The following is a 23,786-nucleotide window of genomic DNA, read 5'->3' as shown; positions in this document are numbered from 1 at the left end:
AAGGAAGCCTCCTTTCATTTTGGACAGAGACAGAAGTGGGGAGTGGGGGAGTGGTGTGTCCTGCTGCCTGGCAGTGGGCCCCTGGGAATCTGGAGGATGTGCAGGGTGCTGCTGTGTGTCTGTGGAAGGTGCTCATCAGCTCTGTGAGTTGCCTTTTGTTTTCAAGCAGAGCCAGTGCCCCATCAGACAGTGAGGGGGAGGACTGGGGCCGAGTTTCCATGACTTCACTGGGCTTGGTGTGCTTCTGTCAGGACTCGATGTTCTTCATCCTGTGCTCTGATTTGCGGGGAGGAACGGGGGCACTGAGGGGAAGCCAAAAATGGACACGTGTAGTCAGAAATGACACAATCTCCTGGGTGCTTTTTAAAATAATAGTCCCCTGTGCCCTAACAAAAAGAGTTCTTCAATAAAAATGAGGGGATCTGGGCTTGGGGGATTCTTAACTTTTCTTTAAATGGCTTTATTAAGATAAATTCACATGCCATGTCATTTGCCTATATCATACTTCAATGACTTTTGACTAGATGTGTAAGAATCATGATTAAGTTTAGAACTTTTTTGTGTGTGGTGTTGGGCCATGCCCAACTGTGCTTACTCCTGGCTTTGCACTCAGGGATCATGCCTGGCAGTGCTTTGGGACCATATGTGGTACCAGGGATGGATCCCTAGTTGACTGGATGCAAGGCAAGTGTCCTACCTGTAGTGCCATCTCTTCAGTCTAAAGATTAAAACATTTTTAACATCCCCTGAAAAAGACTGTATTCCAAGCTACCTTTGATAAAATATTTAATAACTTGTATCTTGAGTACCTCCCTTCAGCTAAGTTCAGTTGACTTTTCTCATTGGTCTGTTAACAGCTATGAAGACATTCTGAGATAATTTTATTCTTTGCTTCATTGCTTCAAGGACACTAGTTTTCTTGACAGGGAAAAGAGATAAGTTGGCTACTGAGAGTCAGTATCTTTCTCTAGGGCTGGAAGCAACTGAACAGATTGAGCTACTGTTCCCCAAGCACCCCTGGGTGTGGCCCACGAACCAAAACCAAACCAAAACAACCGTTTTTCACTCCTGCCAAGGAGAGGTTTCTCTTCCTTCCGCCTGTTCTGGGGTGTTTCCGAAAGCGTGGGCCTCTTGGGCTATTCACAGGGCTGTGCTTGGTGTGGCTGCACCCCGTTGCCTGCTTGGTGCATCCTTTCAGCTGAGGATTTCTATCCCCCATGAACCACAGAGGTTTGGGATTTGATTTTTTTTTTTTTTTTTTTTGCTTTTTGCATCACACCCGGTGATGCTCAGAGGTTACTCCTGGCTCTGCACTCAGGAATTACTCCTGGCGGTAATTGGGGGACCATATGGAATGCTGGGAATCGAACCCCGGTTGCCCGAGTGCAAGGCAAACGCCCTACCCACTGTGCTATCACTCCAGCCTCTGGGATTTGATTTTTTAGGGGAAGGGAGTTGGTGTTGGGCCACACCCAGTCGTGCTTGGGGCTAACTGGCACTGTCTTCAGGGATCACTCCTGGTAGGGCTCAGGGTACCATATGTGGTACTGGGGATCCGACATGAGTTGGTCACGTGCAGATAGGTCCTTAACCCCTGTACTGTCTCTCCAGCCTGGGACCTGATGTTTCAGGATGTTGGTAATAGTGTTGGGGGAGGGGAGGGAGTGGCAATTCCTGGAGTAGAGATCTATTTCCTGTGGATTCCCATTAGGAACCTGTTTGCTCTGTGGCTAAAACCAGGACAGGGTGAGGCTCGCAGCAGTGGGCAGGGGCGCCTCTCACAGTATGTTGCCTGAGTCCTGTGGGGCAGCACAGCTGGGACCTGGGAAGCACAGGGGTTGAGGGGGAGAGTTTTTTGAATTCAGGCCCCTGTGTCATTCTGCCCAGATCTCTTCACCTGGCTCCCAGCATTGCAGGAGAAATGAGCTGGGTGGGGTGGGTGTGGGTGGGGGTGTTCCACAAAGTTCCTTAAACAAACCTTGTGTGCCTGGGGTTTAGGGTCTTGCTTCCCTTGCTCAGGCATACAGGCCACTCCTCGGTTTGTCCTCATTGAGGTGAAATCCAGTAGTTTCTGTCAGTGGGACCTTTTCTCCCTGGGCCTTTCCAGTCTCCCAGCCTGTGTTCCTAAGTGACCTCTGAGGACTCCAGTCTGAGGTTCATTCACACTGGGGTATGAGGAGGAAGTAGAACCAGAATTGGCAGCTTTCATGCCCTTGCCTTTGTTACCAGCCCTCCCACCCAAAAAAACAAAAACAACAAAACAAAAACCTTTGTAGGTCTTTGTAGGTCCTGATTAAGTTTTTCCTCAAACATAGAAGAACCCTTTTTGTAGTTCAAGTTTTTTTTCTGGTCATATTTGGAGTAAAAATCAGACTCTTATCATCCAGTTGGAAAATTCATCATTCTGGTGAGCAGAACCAGAGTGGTTGCCCAGTCAGTTGAACTCATGCCCCATATCTGAGTTAAGCAGGCCTTTCTGCTTCAAGCTGGAGATCACTGTATAAGGTATTAGGGAGGAAAGCGAATCCCTGCCTCTCCTTCTTTCTGTTTTGCTTATTCTGCTTTGGTGCTGGGATGGAACTCAGGGCCTCATGCATGTGAAACCTGCCTTATCCCACCACCTCCCGCCTGGGCCCCCCCAGTGCCTCGGCCTCAGGCATTTTGGTGCCCACCTCTGCCTGCATGCAGCTCTCTTGGCAGCTCCATTCCCTAAGGAGGAACCTTCTTATCATCTCACTCTGAGCTATCATGGAGGGGGGGTCCGGTCTGTCCCTGGGAGTTCCACAAGGGGTCTGGGGCATTCTTAGTCTTCTCACTGCAGCTGTCCTCCCCAGGGGCCTGCTGTGACAGGGAGTCTGAGCTCAGAGTGGGGAGGAGTCGCTCCAGACCGTGGGTGGGTATTTGTCGGTGGCTTCCTTGTTCCCTGTCTTCAAGAGTGAAAGAGTTGAGGTGTGCCTGGTTTTGGAACCTGGGCTTCCTCCCTGCTGCTGCTAGTGCCAGGTGCCATGGAGGCTGTGACACATAGGTGGTCTGTCAGGATCTTTTGTAGAAGTGGGTGCAGCCATTGGAGCTTCAAGAAAAGCCCCAAACTCTGGGAACACAGTGGGTGAGACAGGAATGTGGGAGATGTTGTCCATGGCAGGACCTGTGTGTCTCTCCTCTCTGAGCACAGAGAGTCTTTGGCCCGGGCAAGTGCACACACTCGAGCGTCGCCTTTCTTCCGGCTTGTCTATTCCCTGTGCCTGTCTGCATGTACAGGAGCACAGCTCTTGGAGAGGGTTGCCGGGTCTGAGCACGTTGCCCAAGTGTACCAGTTGCCCTGTTGCAGCTGCCTGAGCCATGACACCCTGGAAGAGCTGGATGGTGCCCAGCAGGAGGGGCCTCTTTAGGCTAGAGCAGCTAGGAAGAAATGCTAGGAAGTACCCCCCAAAAACCAAACCAAAGAGAAAGGACCCCTCGGTTCTGATACTTAGCGATAACATAGTCTCACTCTGGGGACCCTAGAGCACTGGAATCTACCTCATGGACACTTCAGAAAATAAAGTAGAAGAATAAGTATGACCCATAAGCCTACCTTAGAAAGATGGGTGTTGGGAGCTGCCTTTCAAGCAGTGCTTGTTCACTTGTAATTCAGCTGGTATCCTGCTAAGATAAACCAGAGTGATCTCGAGAGCAAAGGGCTAGCACAAGACCCAGGGTAGGATTCAGACTCAGAGTTCGAGGAGACTGGGAAATGGACCCATTATTGAGAGAAATCTGTTCCACAGAGAGTGATGCCATGTGGATTGAAGAATTTCAAGCAGCTGTTATGATGGTACTCAGTTAAATGCAAGCAAGTCTGCATGCCACAGAAATGGAAACCTCATCACAGAAGTAAAAGCTGTAACAAAGTGAAACTCGTACAGAACCAGCTTCTCAGAAGTGGCAGCACTAAGGGGGTCGGGCAGCGGCCAGTGCTGTCTGGAAGTAGACCATGGCTTGGGTGCCCCACTCCTTGCAGGGACTGCTCTTACCCGGTCTTGGTGCCCTGATCTCTGGGTCTCGGGCACTGCCAGGAACTGGTGGGTTTGCTGGAGTGGCACAGACCAGAGATGATAGGGCTTGGAGATGTGCCAGGCCTGATTTGTCTTGGAGGTCTGGAGCAAACACTGGGTCTATTTGTGTGTGTCTCTTCCTCTCAATCTTTCTTCTTCACTTTTCTTTCCTGCTTTCCTCTTCTGGTTTCTGAGAAAGGGCGAAGAGGAGCTGGACTGGCGACTTCAAAGGGCATGATTAGATTGATAGCAGAGTGGGCCTGGCATAGAGCAGCCTCTGGGGAGGCTTCGTGGGGCCTTTGCCTTTTCTCTGTTAGCTGCTCTTGGTGGCAGTGCTGGGAATCACACGGTAATGAGCCCTCGTGAGCACACCCCGCTCGACATGTGAAGGCCGGAGTCTTGATGCTGGCCTCCACCTTCGCTGTGTATCTGTGCACACTCATGCCTAGCTTATGTGTGCTCCCTAGACTGTAACCATCTCTTCCTTTGACATAGTGTCCTGAACCCCAGCTCTCCCTTTTTGCTCCGACTCACCTCTGATATCCTTGTCGAGATATTCTCCTTCCCAACTGGCACAGTCCCTATGATCCAGCCACCAAATGGTTAAAGTCTGGCTGGCATGGTGGGGTGGTGACTAGCCTCTGCTTATCAGACTTGATCAGGCCAGTGAGTTTCCTGATTGTGAATACCCACACAGGGCCAGGAGGATGTGCAAAGAGGCGGAGTGCATGAGTGAACGCCACTGGGGAGATCATGAATCATGAAACCCCATTAATTGTCGATTTCTCGAGCGGGCTCAGTAACCTCTCCTTCGTCCTTTCCCTGAGATCTTAGAAGTCTCTCTTGACTCGGCCCTCCCAATGATGTTGCACTGGAGGCTCTTTCAGGGTCAGGGGAATGAGATCCAGCTTGTTACTGGATTTAGCATATTAGTACACCATGGGAAGCTTGCAAGGTTGTCCCATGTGGGCAGGAAACTCTCAGAAGCTTGACAATTTCTCGTAGAGGGAGAAGCAGGCTACAAGATATCTCGCGGCTGCTTTGCGGCCACGTGCTTCTGGGAGCTTGCTTTTAAGTCTCTGGATGTTGACTGTTGGTGGGATTACACACACCTGGGTTCCTCTGCCAGTACCTTCATGTGTGAGGCCTGTCCGAATGTGTGGAGAGGGGCCTCCAGCATGGCTGTAGCTAGGTTCCGGTGGTCTTCGGCCGCTGGGAGCTCTGCTTGGGGCGGGGAGGGAAGCTGGAGCCCATCCCCTCTGAGGGGCCCCAGGGAAGACAGCCAGGCGTGCAGGCAAGAGACTCTCTGAATCTCACTGGGGAGATACTTGTAAAAAAATCCTGCTTTCTGCCTGTGTCCCGCCTGTGCTTTAGGTGCCCTGCTGGGAGATCACAATCTAGCCTTAGACTTTTTTTTTTTCTTTTTTTCTTTTTTTTCTTCAAGCCCCATCATCTCGGGTCATACCAAACAATGCACAGAGGTTACTCCTGGCTCTGCACTCAGGAATCACTCCTGGCGGTGCACAGGGGACCATATGGGATGATGGAAATCTAATCCGGGTCGGCAGCATACAAGGCAAACGCCCTACCCGCTCTGCTATCCTCCAGCCCCTAGCCTTAGATTTTTGAGGGGAGCTGTATCCTAGATTAGCCAACAAATTGCTTTGCAGTCAGACCCCAGAGTTGCCTACTTCCTTACCAGGGTCCCGAAGTAATAAGCTCTTTGAATGCTCTTGTGGAGTTTCTCTCAAACTAATAATGATATACAGCAGTCTTTGAAGCTTAAAGGAATCTGTATATCGTAAGCTTTCCACGTAAATATTTATTCCTGTCATTTCCTTTTAGTCTTATCATAGCCGGTTTTTCTAGGTCATTTCTGATGGTGTCAGTCTGGCATAATTCTCTCTCAAGGAAATCATTTCACAGAAGGAGTGTAAAACTGGGAGCTTCTTACTCATTTTTTAATTTTTTGCCCAGGAGAGGACAGAGGAGCAGCAGGATCACCGGAGATGCTGTGTTAGTAAGTGGTTGAGAGTGAGTTCCAGACAGCAGAGCAGGGCCCTGCCGCATCTGAGTTAAGACGTAGTAGCAGAATAGGTATTGCTTACTCCATTTCTTCCCTTTCAAAACCAGATTACATATGGAATCAATATCAATGGGATAAAAGCTATGTCCACTTTTACCTGATATTAGCTACAAAAGTTAACTTGGGCTTGAACAATAGCACAGCGGGTAGGGCGTTTGTCTTGCACGTGGCTGTCCTGGGCGTGGCTGTCCTGGGTTTGATTCCCAGCATCCCATATGGTCCCCCAAGCACTGCCAGGAGTTAATTCCTGAGTGCATGAGTCAGGAGTAACCCCTGTGCACCGCCAGGTGTGACCCAAAAAAGATTCACTATGAAAAGTCAAGTAAACAAATCCAAGCAGACTACTGCTCTTCCAGATGACAGTGAGATGGCTGCCACTGGGAGGCACTAGAAAGGGTGAGGAGACAGAAAGCAGAAAAAGGCAGTCACCAGTGAAAAACACTTAGAAGCCTTTCAACTGAGGGTTCTGACTCCCTCGTTTTGAGTGCCCAAATGCTCAGTCATTCCCTGAACTGCCCATTTACTGCAGAAAGTCAAGAGAAAACGAGATCTGTTTGGCTCAGCTTGGACTAAAGAAGTTGAACAGTCCACAGAGCCCACAGTTTTCTTGCCACCCCTCCCGCCTTGCATTTCAGAAGTTGTCTAAGGCTGAGCTTACTCAAGAGTTGAAGGCCGTCTTTGTCACAGCCCCTTCACCTGTGTGCTGCCTTCTCCTGGGGCCCGAGGAAGTGGGTGTCCAGATTTCAGGGGCTGGACAGTGAAAGGAACAGCTGATCTGGCTGCTGCTTGAGCTCCTTGGCTTGGGCAGCTGCCACTAACGCTGGTGGAGATCCTGGTGGAGTGTGGTGTCTCTAAGACCAGAGGCCTGAGGTTGCCTGTCCCTCTCCAAGTGAGGACAGAAAGCAAGGAATGTCTCCTCCGAGATTCCACAGCTGACTCTGTACATTCCCCACCCTAGCACTGGGAAGGCTCTGTGGGCGGCGGCATTCTTGACTTGTTCGTGCTCTGACCTGGGCTGGCCATCTGGGACTGGAGTAGAAGGATGCAGTATGTATGTCTGCTCTGCATCTCACTTTTGTTTCTGTTGGTGTTTTTGGTCAGCCTGGTGGTACTCGGGGACACCAGGCAGTGCTCAGGGAATCACTCAGTACCAAGGATTGGACTTGGGGCCTCTTGGCATGTCCTCTGGCCCCTTGAACTATCTCCCAGGCCTGTCACTGCTTTGTTTTTAAATAATCTCTACTGTTTAAGATCAATTTTCGAGGCCCTAAGAGATAGGTCAGAAGACCAAGTGCATGCTTGGCATGTTGGTTGGGGGCCTGGGCTTGCTATCTGCTGTTACTTGTTGGAACAGCTTGTGTGGATATCAGTGTGCTCCAGGAAGCAGTAGGAAGGTTATGCTCCCTCTTAGCATATGGTCCATGAACGGTCGCAGTGCAGCGAACGTGGCCTCTGTTCATCTCTGCCACCTTTTTCCCCTGAGAACCCCCTTGTGTGGCCTCAGATGCAGCGTGAGTATTGGTTTTGAAGCTTGATTTTCTCTATCCTGGTTTAGTAGAATTTAGGGGGAAAACATTCTCAGAAGTTCCTCTTGCTTACGTAACAGCAACTGAATGTTTTTGGATGGCGGATTTCGGCTGGCGGCGCTTCTGCATGTTTTTGTAGAAGGGAGCCCGCCCCCTCTGATACTCCAGCTCGTAAACATTCCCATTTGGATACGGGCGGGAACACGCTGGTCTGCTGAGTGGCTTTCCTAGTTGGGTAATTACACAGCTAACTCTGGAGGCCATTACCTGCCTCCTTCGGAAAAACTGAGTAGGGCACCTGCCTCTATAAATCAGTGTCCAGTAGGAAGCTGGGGGACCTGAAAGGTGCGTTGGGCAGACACTGGGAGCCTGTGCAGGGCTTTGCCCCTTCCTCTCCTCTCACCTCGGGGCAGTGGCAGCAGTGTTCCCATGAACATGACACTGTCCACTGCTGTTGGCTCCAGCTCACCAACCCCTGCCTTGTCCTGCCTTGTGTTTCTGCATATGGAACCAGTGTGTCAGCTGTGTCCCTGCTCACAAAGGAGGGAGGTGGCTCCCTGCGGCCGAGGTCTGGGTTGGGGCAGCCACTGTGGGCCAGCCAAGGGTCCTCACAGCGGCTCCTTCACCAGGTCTTCAGCTGCAGAACCCTTTACTTTGATCAGTGGCCTCTTGGGGCCTCTGGAGAAGGTGATGGTGATGTGTGTGCCCGTGGAACTGGTTGTCTCCAGAGGTCAGATGTGTGACGGGCTTACTGGGGAGAGGACATGAGAGCACCAGGGAGGCTGTGATGGTGAGGGATGTTTTTGTTGCAAATTTTTCTCTCGGGGTGTGCCCCCAGCAGTGCTCAGGAACCGGGCACCGTTCCTGTTCATGCTTGTCCCGGTGTTGTGGACCTGATGGGTTGATGCTCAGGCCCAGTGGCACAGTGCTGCTCTGGACTCAGGTGTCGCAGGGCATTGAGCCTGGGCCACATGCATGCAGGGCAAGTGCTCCAGCTTTTGAGCGATCTCCCAGTCTGTGCAGGGCGATTGTGATGTGGGGGTTTGCAGTGTTCACTATTTACTGATGTGAGGGTGCACCGAGGGAGGGAGGAGGGACGGAAGTTGGTTTTTCAGATGCCCCTGGTGGAGTTTCAAAAGTGGATTTCGGATGCCAGGAAGTTGCAGCTTGTTACAAGAGGATGAGATCACTTGGTATAATTGGAGCTACTGGATAATCCTTTCACTCTGTTCTCTGAACATTCACAGTGGCCTGGTTTCTGGACGGAGAGCTACAAAATGACCAACCCTCACTGTCAGCTGTCCCCTGCCCTGTGGGACAGGGTAGAGCAGGGCTAGAAGAGAGGGGGAGCCAGTGCTGTTCTCGGCCTTCAGCTGTCCCTCACCCCTGGGCAGCATCTACAGGCCTCTGGGGCCAGAGCGATAGGATAGCAGGGAGGGCGCTTGCCTTGTGTCTGTGCAGCTGATCAGGTTAGATCTCCGGCATCCCATATGGTCTCCGATGTCTGCCAGGACTGATTCTCGAGTGCAGAGCCGGGGTCAGCCCTGAGCACTGCTGGGTATGGCTTAAAAATAATAAAATAAAATAGAATAAAATAAAATAAAATAAAATAAGATAAAGCCTTCTGGTGACTGTCGTAGATTGTGGTTGTTGATTTGGTTGTATCTACATTTGGGAAGGTCAACAGAGGGAAAGAAAGGGGAATAGGATTATATATTTAAAGTGACAAATGCCCCCTTGGTTTATGAACCTTTGCCTTGTGGGGTGGGGACTGTTGGGTGGTGGGTTTTACCATTGCTGCTTCCAGCCACAGAGACAGCTGGGTCCCAGCATGGGGGGCACACACACCCGTGAGTTCCCGAGAGGGCGACCTAGCCGAAGGGCCTGCTGTGTCTGCAGTGAGGAGGACAGGGCTGCCTTCCTACTGGGCCAGTGTTGCTCTGCTCTTTCTCCGACGTGTCCCTGGCAGCTGTGTTTGTCAGACAGGTGGAGGGAGGGTGCTGGTGAAAGGCAGAGCTCGTACGACCATGTGTCATTGCATGGAAATGCCACACATGGTGGCAAGTGACTCTGTTCTGCTGACTCCACCAAGCGGAGCGGTCTGGAGCCCATTCTTTTGTGTGTGGGGGAGAATTTCAGGGCTCTGATTCTATGCTAACCATTGAACAAACTAAGCGTAGTGGCAGGAAGGAACCATTTGCAGGGCTGTTTGAACAGTGTGGAGGACCATAAAGCCAGACCCTCAGAATTTGTTTGTGCTATTCATAGTTTGTTAACGTTCTCAAATAGGCCTCCTGTGGGTGCCCAGGATATTCCAAAGGGGCCACAGGTGAAAATGGTATAAATGGGGGACTATAGCATATGACTCGGGAGTCACAGGAAGGAAGCAGGTCAGAAGGGGGCTCTAAGAGGTCAGAAACGTTGATTTAGCCCAGTGGTCTTCAGCCACTGCTCACTTGTACCTGGTGATGGCCTGGGGGTGTGGAAAAGTTGACAACCACTGGTCTTCCTCCGTGGGTGTTTTTTTTTTTTTTTTGCTTCTTGGGTCACACCCGGCAATGCAAATGAGTTATTCCTGGCTCATGCATTCAGGAATTACTCCTGGTGGTGCTCAGGGGACCATGTGGGATGCTGGGAATTGAACTCGTGTTGGCTGCGTGCAAGGCAAACGCTCTACCCTATTGCTCCAGCCCCTTCCTCTGTAGTTTTAACTATGGTCTGTGGGCTGGTTTGCAGGATGGACACCAGTCTGCAGTGTGAAAAAGCTGACGCATGGAATTGTTGCCTTTCACCCTGTCACTTCCCTGACACCTCCCCATCTCTTTGAAGACATAGGACAAAGGACAATTCCTCCTCACCCCGATCCCTGCTTTCAAGGACAAACCCTGCAAGGCAGCAGCAGCCCTTGAAATCTTGAGTCATTTCCACTGGGGTTATTTCTTTGCAGAAATTCCCAGGACGAGGTTGGATTGGGTAGCATAGTGCTCGGGCATTTGTCTTATACTCGACTGGCCTGGTGCTTTTGTACTGTCACTGTGCAGTCAGAGCAGTCACTCCAGGTCCTGGCATCTGTCCCAGAGGGCGACCCCACGCTCCACGGCCCCTTACTCCCTCTCTCCTGGCTGTCTGTCATGCAGGAGTGCTTGGGCTGCTGGGTTGGGGGAGAAGGTGGAGGAAGTAGAGAGCCTGGGCTTGGCAGTCCCTTTACCGGATGTCTATTTTAACCCCTGCTGAAGTGGATTTACATAAAGCCCAGCTGTTTAGGAAGGGTTCTAAATTTAGAGGTCATTCTCTTTCTCAGTACCCAGGGGTGTCAGCATGCAGTGAAAATTCAAGGGCTTGTCTCCCAAGTCTGTCCTCTGGGCAGCTCACAGTTCCGTTTCCTCTGGATAGCAGGATACAGCTGGTGGCAAAGTTCTCACCTGTGCAAGAGCTATTTGGAGTTTTCTTCTCTAGGGAGATCTTGGCAAAGCAGCAATAGCCATTTTTGCAGGAAACCACAAGCTTGCATTCAGCACCAAGAGAGAATTAAAAATAATGCATGTTCCCCTTCCTGGGGGAGGGAGCCCTGCTGAGGGCTTTGCTGAGGGTTGTCCAGAGAGGTGGTGCTGTGGGGCCCTCCCCTGCCCCCCCCCCCCCATTGGGCTCCCTAGTCCCTTCCACCCAGCGGGCACATAGATCCGGACTGGTTTTCCTGACACTCAGCAGCATCCTTGGTCCCTTTAATGATCTACTAGGTCAGAATCCCCCCCCAACTTACGTTGCCTGCTGTCCACCTTTAATAAAGAAGTTATTCAGTGCTCTCTTTAATAAAGAAGTTATAGAGCACCCCTCCTTTGCACCTGAAGCTACTAGCATTCCCCCTAAGCCAGCTCCCCTGCCCCCTGGGGTTAGTACTCACCTGGGAAACCACTCTATTAATGTTGTGGATCTAGTCTGACCCTTGAAGTTTTCAAGGAATGGGTGGTTTTGTGCCTGCAGCTCTAGCTATGGATCCTTAGCTATCAAACGATGCAGAAAAGCTGCTGATTGCTTTTCCTCTGCCAGGGCTTCAGTCTTGGGTGTTTATTGGGAGCTCAGCCCAGTACCATGTGCAGTACAGGTGCTGGGTGGCATGGAACAGTGCTGCCAAAGGTAACGTTGTGGCCTGGTGGACTCAAACAAGTCCAGGTGAGGGCAGAGATAAAAGTACAATAGAAGACAGTGCATGTTACATAATCAGTGGTAATCCTGTTATCAGAGCTAGCAAGGGTGTCAGGAGACCTTTCCAGGAGCACAGTGTGAGCCCTCACCTGTGCTGTGTTGGTGGAAGGTATGTGTGGGGGGCATAAGAGGGCTGCATGGCCAGGGCACCCAGAGGGTGACAGGGGAGCCGGGATGGCCTGAGAATTTCCCAACTGCCAAGACTTTTGTAGTAGGGTGTCGTGTTTATTGGGGCTTTACAGATACCCTTTGCTTAGTTTGGGGGTCTGCACAATAATTAAGCTGTTGGAGAGACAGGTGAGTGGGATGCGGTGCATGCGGGGGTACAGCCCTTCCTTGGCAGTGGTGTGGTGCCAGGGTTCTTACCAGCCTAAGTGGTGGCATTGGGGCTTGAACTCAGTGCCTTATGCTGGCAAGTCAGGGGCTTTGCTCACTGAGGCCCCTCCCCTTTCACCTTTTATTATCTTCTTCAATTTTACAATGAAGGGAATGCAACTTGGCAGTTAGACAACAGAACCAAGATAACGTAGCACGAAAAGCCAGGACTGTGCCTCAGAGCCTAAGTCTGTCGGTCTTCTCTGAGCCGGTTGCCGAACTCCTCCTTAGCTCCATCCTCTGCCAGGCTGGGCATGGCTTCCCTGCTGCCCTGCTGTGGGCAGAGGCCATCAGGGAGTCGGGGTGCTTCAGGCGGTGTGCTTGCCTGTTTCTGAGGTTGGGCACTGTTCCAGACGCAGTTCCTGGGGCCCCGGGGCCTGCCGTACCTCGGGCAGGGGTCCTCCTGCAAGGTCTCCAGCAACTGAGCCGCATCCCGCAGCATGGCCCTAAGTCGGGGATTAGGTTGTACTTTTGAGCTTTTCTGTCCCTTTGCTGGCAGTCAGGTCTCTCACTGTATGGTGGAGCTGGGAGCCCCTCCCTAGAGCTCCCTCAAGAGAAGAGGTTGCTACCCAGCATGAGCCTTCCTGGGAGACTCTGCTGCTGTGTAGGCCCTGCGTGAGCCACAGACTGAAAATCCACAGCATTTCAGGAAGGCTGAGTCAGGTGGAACCGGAGGCTGGAGAGATTTTCTCAGGGTGATAAGGCCCTGGCACTCAGGGCTACGAGCAGAGGCAGGCAAACTGGCAGTGATTCCAACAGGGGAAGGCGGGCTGTTTCTGAGACCCCCTTCTTGTTCGGACTGACCGGATTCAGCGAGGGGGCTGGGAGCCCTGAGTTGCTACTGTGGCCGGGGAAGCCAGGTGGAGGGGCGCCGCCTTCCTGGGGCTACCCACAGCCTCAGTGACTATGTCAGAGTTTGGGTCACAGATTCCTTTCAGTGATGTGAGCTGAGCCTTTGAGCCTGCAACTGTGAAGGAACAACTTTGGGTTGCCTTAAAAAAGAAAAGGAAATTGAAAAAGGAAACAGTGATTTGTGGGGGCCTCTGCTCTGGTGACCCACTTTTTCAGGCAGGAGCCCCTCTTTGTGGCCACACAGCTTGTAGGCAGTGAGCCAGCACGCCTGCCTCTCGGAGCTCACTGCTCTTTCCCCATCTGAACACACCTGCTGCTGCACCGAGGAAGTGGGAGCTGTGCTCTGGTCTGAGGCAGGGCTGACTTCTTGTCAGCATCCATGCTGTCTGTGCCTCCAGTGGCAAGAGTTTATTGCTCCTTCCTGATCCTTGGAGCCTTTTTTATGTTGTGCTTATCATACTGCCGTCTAATTATGTTGACAGCTGCCTGTCTCTTACTGCATAGTTTCGGGCAATGTCTAATTTATCTTGAATGCTCAGCAACTAGCTGTGCATGGAATACTATTACTGAGTCTTTATTTATGGGACAAACAATTTAAAAAACAAAACAAAAACCGTGTAATGAATAGGAGGCCCCAAATATGCTCAGCATCACTGATGGCCAGGGAAACGCAAACCACAGTGAGGTGACATCTTGGACCTGTTAGACAGGTCTCTGGCAGGAAGAGCGGATGCAAGACTCTGCGGAGGGAGTGTGTGAGAGGGAGTCTGCGTTGTTGGCGAGATCCAAGCTGGTGTGTCCAGGTGGGAAATAGGAGGGACTCCAAAACTTAAAAAGATAGAGCATCCAGAAGCAGTCCAGGAATTCCACTTCTGGGGATTTATCTGAAGAAAATAGACACTGCTTTGAAAAAATGTTCATCCCAGCATCATTGACAAAATAGCCCAGATATGTGAGAAACCTTTGTATTCTTGGCTGATGGATACAGTTGTCATAGGCACACACGGGCACGCTCCTGCTGTTTAGGCACGAGAAAGAAGACACTCATTATTTGCCACAACTTGGTGGGATTTTGAGGATATTATGCTCAGTGAAAAAGATCAGAAAGAGAATACCAGATGATTTCACTTCCATATGGAATCTAAACAAACCAGCTCATAGACACAGAGAATAGATACCTGGCTGAGATGTTAGCCAAGGGATGGGGGTAGATGGGGAAATGAATCCAAAGGGTTCCAACCAGTTATAAAATGAGTTCCTGTGTGATGTATAGCATGGCGCTGTAGGTAGTAATGGTGTGTTACAAAAGTGAATGTTGCTAAGCCGTAAGAAACCTCCTGTAGAGATGTCTGGATGGATGTTAAATAGATTATATCTTCACATGGGCTAACAAGGTCAATGACTTGTGAAGCCAACTAGCGTAGTGACTTCTGTAATGTTGACAAATATTGGGTCCTTGGTGTGTACCTGAGATCATGCCAGTTAGACCTGAAATAAAAGATTCACAGGGCCAGAGTGATAGTACAGCAGGTAGGACACTTGCCTTACACACAGCTGACCCAGGTTCGACCCCCTGAACACCGCCATAGAGTCCCCTGAATACCGCCAAGTGTGGCCCCAAAGAAAAACACACAAAACTCACAGCTCTGGAAAGATGATGGTTTACTCTCAAGTGATTTGTAAAGTAAGTCTAAGATGTGATAGGAATTTAGAGATCTGATTTTTCTTTTTTTTTTTTTTTTTGCTTTTTGGGTCACACCCAGCGATGCTCAGGGGTTACTCCTGGCTTTGCACTCAGGAATTACTCCTGGCGGTGCTTGGCGGACCATATGGGATGCCGGGGATCGAACCCGGGTCGGCCGAGTTCAAGGCAAACGCCTTACCCGCTGTGCTATCCCTCCGGCCCCCGAGATCTGATTTTTCAATTAATTTTTTTAAATCATTGTCATTTATGGTTAACTGTTACTGCTCAGTGATTGATTAATGCAGCTCTGCATAGACGTCAGCCAGTATGCAGCTCCACACCCAGGAGTACTCAGGGGTTACTCCTGGCATTGCCCAGGGCCAATGGGTTGCTGGTGATTAAACCCAGTTTGGCTGCATGCAAGGCAGCACTCTGTCTACTGTACTCTTGCCCAGCCCCTCTCTTCGCCCTTTGTCCTACCCTGCTTTTTGTCTGTGGTTGAGGATCCCCTGTTCTCCCAGCCAGAGTATAACCTGTTTTTCTAACCACCAGCCAGCGTCCTCAGGAGTGAGGAGAAGCGCTTTTGGATACTGACCTCTCCCTGAGGAAGAATTGACTAGTGACTTTCTTAGGAACCCAGAATGTGTAGTGTCACCCTAAATGATGGTGAGTCTGAGGGGTCACTGCAGCCCATGACCCTCTCTCCTCCCGGAAGCACTGAGTAGGGAGAGCCTCTCTCTACATCTGGCAGAGAGCTGCCTTTCTGTGGAAATGAGCCGAGGGGGTGGTTTGATGCACATGACAAGGATCATGTCTCTTGAGGAAGGGCTGTCACATCTGATGGCTAGTCTTTAGACTGAGATCCTGTAGTTTATGGGTCTGGGAGATGTGCTTGGCAGCACTGCACTGGACACACGTTGGGGCTGGTTGGTGCTGCCAGGGTCCCAGCTGGAGACCTTGAGTGTAGAGTGGGCGAAGAGCAGGGCTTATCTTGCTCACTTGCTGCACCAATACTTGTGTGTGCTGCCTTCTTTCTCAGATCCTGGACCTTTAGTGAAGAGTGTCAATTTCATCATCGTCATCGTCATCATCATCATCATCATCATCATCATCATTTTTGGTTTAGGGCCATACCTGGTGGTGCTCATCAGGTATGATGTATCAGGTACACCTGATACTGTACTCAGAAATTACCCCTGGTGGAAATTGGGGGGACCATATGTGGTGCTGGCGACTGAACCAGGTTTGGCTGTGTTCAAGGGAAGCGCCCTCTCTGCTATGCTCTATTTTTGGCCCCAAGTATAGATTTCTGTTAACAAAAATGTCTTCTTGCTCCTTTTCAGTTCAGCCGGGATATACCTAATGACAGAGGGTTTAAAACAGTTGTGTTGTGTATGTTTTTCTTCCTGATTACAAAAGTAATCTCTGTTTATTGTTCAAATAGTTATGATCAAGAGACACATAATTTAGGAGTGAAACTTTGCTGAGAATCCTAGAGCAGTGCAGGCCTTATATGTCTCAAACTTTGTTCTTGCTGTATCTCTCTCTCCCTTCCTTTCTCCCTTCCTTCCTCCCTTCCTCTTTCTCTCTCTCTCTCTCTCTTTCTTTCTTTCTTTCTTTCTTTCTTTCTTTCTTTCTTTCTTTCTTTCTTTCTTTCTTTCTTTCTTTCTTTCATAAAATGGAATGCTTCATGAATTTTTGTGTCATCCTTGCACAGGGGCCATGCTAATCTTCTCTGTATCATTCCAGTTTCAGTATATGTACTGCCAAAGTGAGCACAGTCCTTGCATATTCTTTACTGTGATTTGTTTCTTTCTTAGTTTTGGAATGTAACTTGTCAGAGAGAGTATGGGGTTAAGGGGCTTGCCTTTATATACAGCGACCCTGAGTTTGATTCCTGGTACCGCATATGGCTCCCTGAGCACGACTGGGAGTGACCCCTGAGCACAGAACCCAGGGTAAGGAAGACCTGAGCACTGCTGGGTATGCCCCCCAAACAATGAAAAAAAAAATAAAAAGAGATTCCTTTAGCTGGGTAGTGTTCTCATAGAATTTCATGTGATGGTCTCTCTAGCAAGCCCAGAGCTCTTTTTTAAAGTTGCGATTCTTCCAGTGGCCCAGAGGGGTGGGCAGGCTCTTTACATCCTTTTTTTTTTTCACTTTTGAGTCACACCCAATGATGCTCAGTTATTACTCCTGGCTCTGTACCCAGGAATTACTCCTGGTGGTGCTCATGGGACCATATGGGGATTGAAGCTGGGTCGGGTGCATGCAATATCTCTCCAGCTTGTTTTTGCTCTTTCTCCACCCAAGGAGCCTGAGGATCTGGCAGGTTACACAGCTGTCAGGGCCATCACGGTGGGTCTGCTGAGAACATGGCCTACCTTCTCTTTATTTGGATCTTGCATCCAGAGTTTTTTGTACCATCCTGCAGCCTTTCTCAGTTGAGTGTTTTAGCCAAAGCTCTCTGAGGCTTATCAAGCTGTTGGGTGGGCATGTACTGCTCCTTGGTTCTTAGGATCTTAAGAGGCTTTTTGTTAGTTTTAGACTAGGACTTGGCATCTGTGGCTGTTGCATCTGTGAAGGGATTTGAGCTTGCAGTCTCTTTTTGTAAATAAAGTTTTATTGGAATGTGGCCAAGCCCGTTCACTTACGTATCATTTCAGAGACCATATGGCTTGCAGAGGCTGCAGCATTCACCATCTGGCCTTTACAGGAAATGTTTGCTGACCCCTGCTGGAGCCACCAGTTTCTGTTTAAGTGCATTGTGTTGTAGTATCTAATATCTAAGGTTTTTGCATTCATTTTGTGCAGAATGGAAGTGCTTTCTGACCCCTTTCCTCAAGCTGATCGGCCATAGCACTTCTGTCTGCGCTCCTATGACCTGTCCAGTGACTGATCTCACATAGTCCTTTGCAGTGGTCTGAACTGTAAAAAAAAAAAATACACCCCAAAGCTTTAGCTGCTGTTAACCTTTGTAAGCACTGCTCAACCCAGGCTGATATGCCCCAGGGTGCTGTGCACATCCTGCCCCATGAAGAAGAGTATGGCAGAGTTGGTAGGAAAGTGCGGGGAGAGGGGAACTATCCCACCATCTGCCTGGAGAGTGCTCTGAGGCTTGTCACAGGCACACCTTGAAGGAGAAGTGGGTGGCAAAGCTTGGTACCTTGGTATGGACATTGGGTGAGTCAGATGGGGGACTCCCATTTTCAGAGCCAGATGCAGTGAGCTGGGGTGATGCTTTGTATGCAGAAGTCCTAGACCTGATTTCTACTACCACATGGTCCCTTGAGCACTACTGCGAGAGACCCCTGAGCACCAAAGTGGAAGTAGCCCCAAGGACTGCTGGAGGTGGCCCCACACCAGGAAAAGCAAGAGTCTTCTGTGGACAGATCCAGAAGCTGTCCAGTCACCAGCCAGGCTTCCCGCAGAGACTTCTCTAGCCCCGACAAGGCTGGGGGCACATTCCCTCCAGATTCCCCTGGCACGTGAGGGTTGGCGCAGGCAGGCTGCACATACGTTTCTAGTCATTTTCAGCCCTTTGTCCCAGGCAGGCCTGAACAGGACCATGAAGCTGATTATTGAAGGTCAGTGAGCAAGCGAGTCTAGTTTTTAATTAATTGGCTTTTTAATGCACTCAGGGGAGGGCTCTGAGCACGTCGGCCTCTGTCCCCTCCGTGCTCGCTGCTTGGATTGGATCCCACAGTCTGGAATCCACTTCATGTCTCTGCTAGGAGAGGCAGTTGGTGCTGGTTCCTGGTCTCAAGCTGGGTTTTGGTGTGCATTTTGGTGGGTGATGTTAGCAAGGGAGGGCAGGCCAGATGGGAATGGGTCCTGTGCCTGAAGTCTGGGGCGGTACTGGGCTCTCAGAACCATAATAGGTGGGTTGGAGGGCTGGTCAGCCCAGGGGTGTCAGCTGGGATCAGCCCATGGGGCCCCCTGGGCTGTCCGACCAGAGATGGTGGGCTGGAGCTTGGGTGGCCCCTTCCCCACTCCTGGGCCGAATGTCTACTTGATGCTTAGCCTGGCACAGCCTTCCTACCTGGCAGTTCTGAGGGGATGACTGTTGAGGGGCTTGGTTTGGGATCTGCCAGGTCACCAGGTCACATGTGTGCCTCACTGACCCCCACTGCTGCCGAGTTGGGTGAGGGTCTGGCAATGTGGTGGGGACTTGATCTGTCCTTTGCCTGTACAAGTGGCATGTACTATTTTTCAGATGATTGGCTAGTGCTTTAATCCAGTTACCTATTCTGAGTGAGAAAAGCCTTCTTAGATCAAGTTATAATGCAAAGCCCCGTGTCTGCTGCTGGGACTCCAGGAAGAGCTGAGCAGCCTGTATTCACCTCCAGGGCTGGGCGGCGGCTCTGCCCAGGAATGGCCTGGATTTGTACTCTGGTCTTGTCTCCTGGATGAGTTTCTGGACTGACCATCAGATTAGAACCGGGAGGGGCTGGAGTGATAGCATAGCGGGTAGGGCATTTGCCTTGCACGCGGCCAACCCGGGTTCAAATCCCAGCATCCCATATGGTCCCCTGAGCACCGCCAGGAGTAATTCCTGAGTGCAGAGCCAGGAGTAACCCCTGTGCATTGCCAGGTGTGACCCAAAAACCAAAAAAAAAGAAAGAAAAAAAAAAGAACTGGGAGCATGTTCTCCTTCATGCTCTGGGACCCTCACATTGAACCAGTTTTCATGTGAATCGTTTCATAGTTAAAAGGAGCCAAAGGAACTCAGGTTTGATTTGGAGGAGTAACAGCCCTTCGTAATACCAGGTGGCTGGTATACCTGGTGATACCAGGTGGCTCTTCCTTGCCAGACAGGAAGAGGGCTCTGGGGTGTTCACAGCCCTGCCACCCTCCCCTTGGCTCCTGTGGCCTGGGGGCGGGAGTACCGTGAGGCCTGACTGAGCATGAGCTGCCTGTGGTCATGCTTCAAATGGATGTGGGCTGTCGAAACTTCTGACTAGGGGAATTTTCCCGATGCTTGCAAAGATTGAATCTGGGCTCCAGGGAATTGTATCATACTTGGCCTTCCTACTTTCTTTTCCTTGTCCTTTTTTTTTTTCTCTTTTTGATTTTTGGTGATGCTCAGGGGTTACTCCTGGCTCTCTGCACTCACTCAGGAATTATTTCTGGAGGTGCTCGGGGGACCATATGGGATGCTGGGAATTGAACATGGGTTGGCCTCGTGCAAGGCAAATGCCCTACCCTCTGTACTATTGCTCCAGCTCCTCTTGGCCCCCCCCCTTTTTTTTCTTTTTGGGTCACACCTGGAGATGCACAAGGGTTACTCCTGGCTCTGCACTCAGAAATTATTTCTGGTGGTGCTCAGAGGACCATATGGGATGCTGGGAATTGAACCTGGGTCGGCCGCCTGCAAGGCAAATGCCTTACCCGTCCTACCCGCTGTGCTGTCGCTCCAGCCCCCCCCCCACCCCCTTTCTTAAGAGCTGAGTAAAGCCTCCTTGGCTTTTGGTTGTTGTTATGTTGCCATAATGGCATTTTGGTTCTATTGATGTTTGACATCAATGTGAAACTTAATTCTCATTTACTTCTTCCATTTCTCTTTCAGTATCCTGGGTCATGAAACTTAATCCACAACAAGCTCCATTATATGTAAGTAAATCTTGAAATTTCTTTTTATTCTATAGCTGATGTATGCCAACTGCTTGCTGTAATAAGTGTACACCCATGCCCAGATGAGTATAACAGGTTTTTTTTTTTTTTTTTTTTTTTGCCTTCCCAAGTCCATACAGGGACCTCAGGGATTACACCCTATAATTCTTTTAAAAAATTTTTTTTATTGAATCACCATAAGTGCAGTTACAAAGCTTTCATGATTTTCAGTTATAAAATGATTGAACACCCATCCCTCACCACTGTATGTTTTCTACCACCTATGTCCCCGGTATCCCTCCCGCCACCTGCACCTGGCCCCACCTCCTGCCTCTATGGCAGACAATTTTCTTCTTGCTCTCTCTACTTTCGGGCATTAAAACCCATAATTCTTAACCAGCCGGCCTGGTGCTTCAGTGCAAGGTTTGGAGGATGCAATGCTGCTTGGGCCCTGTGGAGTTGGGGGCCAGTGCTGGTGTCCGGGTATGCAGTGTTAGGGATCAAACCAGGATTGTCTGTGCCATCTGCAAGGCCCAGACTTGGACTCGCTGAGACCATTTGGGTATGAATTTATCATAGTCTACATGGATGTTCCTTTGGTCCAGTGCACAGTCAGTGACCAGCCCCATCCCTACCCACTCTGTGACCAGGTGGTGCCTGTGAAGCCCAGACTGACTTTCCCTGGGCCTATTCTTCCTCTTCCCAGAGTCCTTGCTGTCAAGTAGCCTTCCACTGGGACTTCCCCTGGCTTGTTGCTAGGTGGCGCTGTGTCACTGCCTGGAGTCTGGCTCTAGGGCTGTTGTGTGCTGGTGGCAGTTTCCTAATCAGGTGAGATGGAGGATGAATGAAGGATTCAGGGTTGGAACAACCGAGGCCCTGGTGACAGTTTCAGAGTGTCAGTGGCTTCATTGAGTTGGAGTAGTAAGAAGTGCCTGTGTGTGGGGGCTGGAGTGATGGTACAGTGGGCAGGGTGTTTGCCTTGGATGTTGCTGACCCAGGTTCTATCCAGCACATATTGTCCTCTGAGCCCACCAGGAGTGCTCCGTGAGCACTGTTGGATGTGGCCCCCAAACAAAACCAGAAAGATTTTGATACTGGTATTGTTTGATACTGGCAAAAAAAAAAAAACAACAAAAAATAAAAAACCAGTGAGGTGCCGTGTTGAGATCCTGCAGAGTTGCAGTGTGTGGTCAGAGAGGATGGGAGGCTGTCTTCGTGGGGACGGGGTGGAGTCAAATCACAGAAGGAGCAGCTGGTTGGTAGAGAATGCACAGGGTTCGATTGAGACCCGTAGATGATGGAAGATGGACAGTGAAGGTGATGCTGGCAGGAGGTGGTGATCCAAGGTGGAGACGGCTGGATTTATGTTGGGGAGGGATGGAAAGAATAGAAATCTGAAAGATGGCTGAGCCTTGATCAGGAATGATGCAAAATTGTACTTTCAGAACTTTTTATTATTATTATGTTTTTGTTGACCACTAAGTAGATTTTGATACTGGTATTGTTTGATGCTGGCAAAAAACTATTTTTATAAAAACTTTTGTTTTGGGACCAGAGCGATAGTACAGAGGGGAGGGCATTTGCCTTGCATGCGGCTGACCCGGGTTCAATCCCCAGTATCCCATATGGTCCCATAAGCACTGCCAGGAGTGATTCCTGAACACAGAGCCAGAAGTAACTCCAGAGCATCACGGGGTGTGACCCAAAAAGCAAAAAAAAAAAAAATCAATTTTTGTTTTACTCTTGGATTAATGTGATAATATATATATATATATACATATTATATATGTGTCTATATATGAATGTATATGGGTATATATATACATACATATATATATAAAACATTGATTTTGGATGTTAAGCCAAACTTCTGTTTCTAGGGTAAATACCATTTGGCATATAATTTTTAAATAGGTGGCTGAATTCAATTTAATAAGTATTTTGTTGAGGATATTTTGGGGTCTCTATACAAGAGATATGTCTATAGTTTTTTTCTCTTCTGATGTTTTTGTTTTGAACTCTAAAGATTTTTGATGAGGGACCAAATATCAAAATAGCTATGGTAGGTGGAATGAGAGCACCCAGCCCTGTGCACATTTCACTTCCAGGACCTGTGAACCTGCATGTACCTTTCTTAGGTTGCAAAGGTCGGAGAGAGACATTTGTGGATGTTCTGGTTTTGAAGGTGGCCTGAGGTTTTGACAATAGCCAGGGAAGATAGTATTTTCTTACATTCTTAGGTGTGGCTCAGTCTTCTCAAGTGTCCTTTTGTTTTTGTTTTTAGCTCCTACCTGGCAGTGCTCTTGGGCTACTCCTAGCCCTATGCTTGGACGTCACTTCTGTTAGTCCTCAAGGGACCAGGAGGTTGAGGACCGGGGATGGAACCTGGGCTTCTTGCATGTGCAGCCTGCTCCAGTCTACTGAGCTACATCTGTCTGTCCCCGCCTCAGATTTCTGGCCTTGAGAATACGTTTGTGTAGTTTTAAAACTCTGAACTGTAACTGCACTAGGAGGTTAGTAGTAGTTTGGGAAAATGAATTGTTGATGGTGTGGATAGTTTAGAAGGAGGTGGCTAGGTCAGCAGCTCTCTAATGATGCCAGCCTGAAACTGAGAACTCCGAGTTAACAGGGAGTGTAACTGTTAGCTCTCCACTTTAGACATGCGCTCCAGGAGAGGAGATAAGGCAGCACAGCTCTCATGGTGAGAGTTGTCATCTGCACTGATATTTCTGGACTTAGCCGTAAAACCCTTGCAATACATGTTGAGTTTTAAAAATGCCTTGTTCTGTTTGGGAGGCAGGATTCCTTGGGAATCAGTTCTGAGGAGTATTCTTCCTAAGTCTGTGCTTTGCATGCTGCAGGCTCTGCTGACGGTGACTTTTAAACTTCAGGGGCTTGACCTGCAGATGCAGAGGTGGGGCGGCACCCAGAAAGAGGGCCAGATCCACTTTCTCTCTTCTGTACCCCAGACTGTCACACCCTGCAAACCCCACAGCACAGTGGTCGACAGGATTGACTTGTACATCCCTGTACGTGTTCTTTGAAATAAATTCTGGTTTGCAGAACAGTTCCAGGCTGCCACTTCACCTCTGCTCATCTCCCAGCGACACGGAGACACACAGGTTGTCTCTGTTTTGCTCATAGTTTACAAGTGGTCTGAAAGTTGCAGACATCACACCCTGTTTTCCCACGGTATTTCCGCATGTATTTCCTAAGAACTGGAACATATCTGTCCTAACCCTAGGATCACGGACAAAACAGGAGATGTAACACTGATAGAATTCTCTTAGATTCTCCAGCGTCTGGGATTCTCTTCTTCCTTTCCTTCCTTCTGGGCACCTTCCCCTCGTCAGAGTCATAGGTGGCTCTCTCATCTCTCAGTCCCAGACTGCTCCTTGGCTTTGCCCCCAGCT

General features: G+C 49.8%; 1 protein-coding gene and 1 non-coding gene across 7 annotated transcripts in view; one reads left to right on the top strand and one right to left on the bottom strand.

Moving 5' to 3' along the window:
• AKAP13 (A-kinase anchoring protein 13) overlaps window positions 1-23,786 on the top strand; it is a 181,033-nt gene that overhangs the window by 36,806 nt on the left and 120,441 nt on the right. For all 6 annotated transcript variants that reach the window (XM_055142067.1, XM_055142066.1, XM_055142065.1 and 3 more), the window contains exon 2: window positions 20,330-20,373. In XM_055142067.1, coding sequence (XP_054998042.1) covers window positions 20,341-20,373 — 33 coding nt within the window. In that variant the 5' untranslated portion in view covers window positions 20,330-20,340. The remainder of the gene's footprint in view (window positions 1-20,329; window positions 20,374-23,786) is intronic.
• On the bottom strand, window positions 16,433-16,539 carry LOC129406198 (U6 spliceosomal RNA). Its single transcript, XR_008630861.1, has one exon. It is a non-coding gene; the product is annotated as a U6 spliceosomal RNA (small nuclear RNA).

Source organism: Sorex araneus, chromosome 6, assembly GCF_027595985.1.
Source record: "Sorex araneus isolate mSorAra2 chromosome 6, mSorAra2.pri, whole genome shotgun sequence".
NCBI lineage: Eukaryota > Metazoa > Chordata > Mammalia > Eulipotyphla > Soricidae > Sorex > Sorex araneus.
The sequence above is the reverse complement of the archived record's forward strand: the minus strand, read 5'-3'. Positions and strand labels throughout refer to the sequence as shown.